Source organism: Mizuhopecten yessoensis, unplaced genomic scaffold (assembly GCF_002113885.1).
Source record: "Mizuhopecten yessoensis strain PY_sf001 unplaced genomic scaffold, ASM211388v2 scaffold6671, whole genome shotgun sequence".
Lineage (NCBI taxonomy): Eukaryota > Metazoa > Mollusca > Bivalvia > Pectinida > Pectinidae > Mizuhopecten > Mizuhopecten yessoensis.
In genome coordinates this window covers 78527-84815 of record NW_018406666.1, presented here as the reverse complement: position 1 = coordinate 84815, position 6289 = coordinate 78527, and the positions used below count along the sequence as shown (strand labels likewise).

Sequence of the window (6289 nt, the reverse complement as noted above, 5' to 3'; positions counted from 1 at the left end):
TAAGTATACACCTTACCTAGCCTGGCTTCACATTTAGAAGTATCATCCCAAGTCTATCTTTACACTTGTAAGTATACACCCTAGCCTGGCTTCATATTTAGAAGTATCATCCCAAGTCTATCTCCAAACTTGTAAGTATATACACCCTAGCCTGGCTTCACATTTAGAAGTATCATCCCAAGTCTATCTCCAAACTTTAAGTATACACCTTACCTAGCCTGGCTTCACATTTAGAAGTATCATCCCAAGTCTATCTTTACACTTGTAAGTATACACCCTAGCCTGGCTTCATATTTAGAAGTATCATCCCAAGTCTATCTTCAAACTTGTAAGTATACACCCTAGCCTGGCTTCACATTTAGAAGTATCATCCCAAGTCTATCTTTACACTTGTAAGTATACACCCTAGCCTGACTTCAAATTGAGAAGTATCATCCCAAGTCTCTCTCCAAACTTGTAAGTATACACCCAAGTCTAGTTTTACGCTTGTAGGTATCCACCTAAATCTAGCTTCATACTTCAAGGTATCCACCCTAGCCTCAGCTTCAAACTTGTTAATAACCACCCAAATCTAGCTCCAAACTTGTACATATCCACTCAAGTTTAGCTTTTAACCTATAAGTAAACACCTTAATCTAGCTTCTATCCTATATTGTTAATTATTACCCGAACTCATGCCATCAGCTGTGAGCATTATGATAGCACCTATTTGTGGTAGCCCCTAAGCTCTCCAAGTCTGTACACTCCTTTAAAAAGTCACGTAGAGAAGCAAATCTGTTTATTGTAGGAACAAACTTTATAAGGCTGCGTTGGAGTCATATGTGTTGATTGAGAGTGTAATATCTGAATGTTTTCATGGACTTTTGACATCACTCTAACGCCACTGTGAGGCCGTCATTAAGCCAGTACAAACTTTAGCCATTAGAGCTGTCACTATTGAAGTAGACACAGAGCCAGCATATTGTTATCTATCCACAGTTCTTAAATTAAACTTTGGGAACGTTCGTTAAATTTCATATCAGGTAAAAGGTGTCATTGAAGTGTGTTTGTCATTTTACAGGCTCGCCTATCAAAGTGTCAGAGTTGGGCATTATTGTATGACAGCGCAGAACATGGACTCTCACAAAACAGGTAAGGTATCCGGGTCAATCTTCTATATAATGGAGAGTGAAGTAAATAATTTGAAGGCAATTTAAAAAAATAAATGAAATTTTAGAATGTTTTTATAAAGCACGTGAAGTCCCAATCCTAGCATATTCCTTTATATGATAAAATCTGTTTTTAGATTTTCTCATCATGTGATGTCATACCAAGGACCAACAATGACCTTGGTCTCATTTGAAGGTCGTAATGTGTACTGTATTGCAGAGGATCAACCATGGAGGTGAGACTTGCATAATATGGCTTGTTTGGCTTAAAGCTAAAGGTGTAACTTTTCAAAAGTACTATATATAGCCTATATCTATATTTACCTCACCTAGCCCGTCAGTCTGTCGTCCATTGTCCATTGTCCGTTGTCCGTTGTCGGGCATCAATGTTTTACTTTGACCAACTTCTTATAAAATGCCCAGGATGATGATATTTGACCAATAGCATGCTGGGATGAAGGGCTACCGAGTTTGTTTGAATGACCTTCAATCATATTCAAGGTCACAGGGGGTCAGTTGTCTTAAAAAACCTTAAAACAGCTTCTTCTTAATAACCAAAAGGACTAGGATGTTGATGTTTGGTCAGTAGCATGCTTTGATGAAGGGTTACAAAGTTTGTTCAAGATCAATTGTCTAAAACAACCTTTAATCAACTTCTAAATAACCAAAAGGACCAGGATATTGATATTTGGTTAGTAGTATGCTCCGACGAAGGGCTACTAAGTTTGTTCAAATGAATGACCTTGACCTGTATTCAAGGTCACAGGGATCAAATATGTTAAACATCTTTAAGCAACCTCTTCTGAATAACCATAAGGCCCAGGATGTTGATTTTTGGCCAATAGCATACTAGGGGGAAGGGCTACCATGTTTCTTAAAAAAAATAGCTTTGACATTTATTCAAGGTTAGAGAGATCAAATATTTTCTAAAATCTTTAAACTTTTTTTGAATGAACAAAAAAGCCCAGGATGTTGATATTTGGCCAGAAGCATGCTAGGAGGAAGGGCTACCAACTTTGTGTAAATGAATGACCTTGACGTATAACCAAGGTCACATGGGTCAAATATGTTCAAAATCTTTAAACAACCTCTTCTGAATAACCGTGAGGCCCAGAATTTTGATATTTGACCATTATAATGCTTAGATGAAGAGCTAACAAGTTTGTCAAAATGAATGACCTTGAGCAATCACCAAGATCACAAGGGTCAAATATGTTAAAATTTTTAAACAACTTCTTCTGAATAACCAGGAGGCCCGGAATGTTGATATTTGGCCAGTAACATGCTGGGATGAAGGGCTATCAATCTTTTTTATTTGAATGACTGGACTTACTTTGGTCAAATATGTATAAACATTTAAATGACCTTATCTCAATAAACAAAAGGTATAGGGTGGTGATGTTTTGCAAGTTGCATGCTGAGATGAAGGGCTATACAATTTGTTTAATGTAATATCCTTTTTCACTTTCAAGGTCACATAGGTCAAATGTTTTTAAATCTTTTAACAGGATCCTTTTAATGACTAATAGTCATACATTTTTACAAGTGTAAGATTAATACCAGGTCAACGATGCAGGCCCATTCAGCCTCTTGTTGTCACCCACATTTCAACAATTGAGAAAAGCACTCTATGTGTATATAAAAAGGTCACTAATCACAAAGGGAGATAACTAGAAAACACAACATGAGGGAAGGTAATTAATGGAAGTAATTAAATAGAATAAGGTGATATCATTGAATAAATTTGTGAGATTTGTTACAGTTTTAAGTAGTTCCCGTACATTGTACAAACTTGTGAGATTTGTTACAGTTTTATGTAGTTCCCGTACATTGTACAAACTTGTGATATTTGTTACAGTTTTAAGTAGTTCCCTTACATTGTACAAACTTGTGAGATTTGTCACAGTTTTAAGTAGTTCTCGTACATTGTACAAACTTGTGAGATTTGTTACAGTTTTATGTAGTTCCCGTACATTGTACAAACTTGTGATATTTGTTACAGTTTTATGTAGTTTCCATACATTGTACAAACTTGTGAGATTTGTTACAGTTTTAAGTAGTTCCCGTACATTGTACAAACTTGTGAGATTTGTTACAGTTTTAAGTAGTTCCCATACATTGTACAAACTTGTGAGATTTGTTACAGTTTTAAGTAGTTCCCATACATTGTACAAACTTGTGAGATTTGTTACAGTTTTAAGTAGTTCCCATACATTGTACAAACTTGTGAGATTTGTTACAGTTTTAAGTAGTTCCCATACATTGTACAAACTTGTGAGATTTGTTACAGTTTTAAGTAGTTCCCATACATTGTACAAACTTGTGAGATTTGTTACAGTTTTAAGTAGTTCCCATACATTGTACAAACTTGTGAGATTTGTTACAGTTTTAAGTAGTTCCCATACATTGTACAAACTTGTGAGATTTGTTACAGTTTTAAGTAGTTCCCATACATTGTACAAACTTGTGAGATTTGTTACAGTTTTAAGTAGTTCCCATACATTGTACAAACTTGTGAGATTTGTTACAGTTTTAAGTAGTTCCCATACATTGTACAAACTTGTGAGATTTGTTACAGTTTTAAGTAGTTCCCATACATTGTACAAACTTGTGAGATTTGTTACAGTTTTAAGTAGTTCCCATACATTGTACAAACTTGTAAGATTTGTTACAGTTTTAAGTAGTTCCCATACATTGTACAAACTTGTGAGATTTGTTACAGTTTTAAGTAGTTTCCATACATTGTACAAACTTGTGATTTGTAAACTGTATTGATGACACTTAGTTTTATGATAAAGGTTTTAAATCTGTAATACTCAGACCTTCATATAAATTATTGTTTGTAATCATTCTGCATAATTTTAGGAATGTACCACATATAAGAGATAACATAATTCTATAAATCTCTCCAATTCTGTTTTCTGATTTTGTTAATCTAGAAAAAGGTCGTATTTGACGTATTTTGACATACTTTTACAGGTCAGGGGCGCAAAAATTTGGAGATGTGGATACTATGTTAATACAGCTTACACCTGTCTACAGAGTTATACAGTGTAAGTATTTCTTACCATGTATACCTAGTCATATAATGTGTATGTTACCATGGGAACATGTCTACCTAATCATAATGTGTCTGTTACCATGGGTACATGTCTACTTAGTCATAATGTGTATGTTACCATGGGAACATGTCTACCTAATCATAATGTGTCTGTTACAATGGGAACATGTCTACTTAGTCATAATGTGTATGTTACCATGGGAACATGTCTACCTAGTCATACAATGTGTATGTTACCATGGGTACATGTCTACCTAGTCATACAATGTGTATGTTACCATGGGTACATGTCTACCTAGACATACAATGTGTATGTTACCATGGGAACATGTCTACCTAGTCATATAATGTGTATGTTACCATGGGTACATGTCTACCTAGTCATATAATGTGTATGTTACCATGGGTACATGTCTACCTAGTCATATAATGTGTATGTTACCATGGGTACATGTCTACCTAGACATACAATGTGTATGTTACCATGGAATTTTTTTTCCCTAGTCATACAATGTGTATGTTACCATGGGAACATGTCTACCTAGGCATACAATGTGTATGTTACCATGGAATTTTTTTTCCCTAGTCATACAATGTGTATGTTACCATGGGAACATGTCTACCTAGTCATACAATGTGTATGTTACCATGGGAACATGTCTACCTTATCAGAATGTGTATGTTACAATGGGAACATGTCTACAGTCATACAATATGTTTGTTACCATGGGAACATGTTTACCTAGTCATACAATGTGTATGTTACCATGGGTACATGTCTACCTAGGCATACAATGTGTATGTTACCATGGAATTTTTTTTCCCTAGTCATACAATGTGTATGTTACCATGGGTACATGTCTACCTAGTCATATAATGTGTATGTTACCATGGAAACATGTCTACCTAGTCATATAATGTGTATGTTACCATGGGTACATGTCTACCTAGTCATATAATGTGTATGTTACCATGGGTACATGTCTACCTAGTCATATAATGTGTATGTTACCATGGGAACATGTATACCTAGACATACAATGTGTATGTTACCATGGAATTTTTTTTCCCTAGTCATACAATGTGTATGTTACCATGGGTACATGTCTACCTAGTCATATAATGTGTATGTTACCATGGGTACATGTCTACCTAGTCATATAATGTGTATGTTACCATGGGTACATGTCTACCTAGACATACAATGTGTATGTTACAATGGGAACATGTCAACCTAGCCATATAATGTGTATGTTACCATGGGAACATGTATACCTAGACATACAATGTGTATGTTACCATGGGAACATGTCAACCTAGCCATATAATGTGTATGTTACCATGGGAACATGTATACCTAGTCATACAATGTGTATGTTACCATGGAATTTTTTTTCCCTAGTCATACAATGTGTATGTTACCATGGGAACATGTCTACCTAGTCATATAATGTGTATGTTACCATGGGAACATGTCTACCTAGTCATACAATGTGTATGTTACCATGGAATTTTTTTTACCTAGTCATACAATGTGTATGTTACCATGGGTACATGTCTACCTAGACATACAATGTGTATGTTACCATGGGAACATGTCAACCTAGCCATATAATGTGTATGTTACCATGGAAACATGTCTACCTAGTCATACAATGTGAATGTTACCATGGAAACATTTTTGGTCTGAAGCATCCTTGGGTAAAGGGAAACCAATTTTGTATAAACCGTGGGTCTGGCTCCTGAGGGGCCTGCGGGGCCTGAGGGGCGGGGCTGAATAATGAAAACATAGCACATTCTTTAAATGCCTTCTACTTCTGTAGGAATGAAAGGGTTTGTTCCGTATTTAGCCTGAAGCATCCTTTGGTGAAGGGGAACCAATTTTGTATAAACCATGAGTCTGACCCCTAGGGGCCTGAGGGGTGGGGCCAAAAAGGGGCAATTGGGCTATACTGATTTAAGCAACTGTTTCTCTGGAACTAAGAAATGAAAATCAACCATAATTGACTGCAAGCATTCTTGGGTAGTGGAGATTCAAAAAATTGTAGAAATGGTATGGCTGACACTCCCCCCTCCCCCC

At 36.0% G+C, this 6289-nt stretch overlaps 1 protein-coding gene across 1 annotated transcript in view; it reads left to right on the top strand.

Annotated features, from left to right (window-relative positions):
- The window catches only part of LOC110452393, a 46274-nt gene that overhangs the window by 30891 nt on the left and 9094 nt on the right, over window positions 1-6289 (top strand). Inside the window, exons 7-9 of the mRNA XM_021500893.1 lie at window positions 1061-1131; window positions 1286-1384; window positions 4128-4201. Coding sequence (XP_021356568.1) covers window positions 1061-1131; window positions 1286-1384; window positions 4128-4201 — 244 coding nt within the window. The remainder of the gene's footprint in view (window positions 1-1060; window positions 1132-1285; window positions 1385-4127; window positions 4202-6289) is intronic.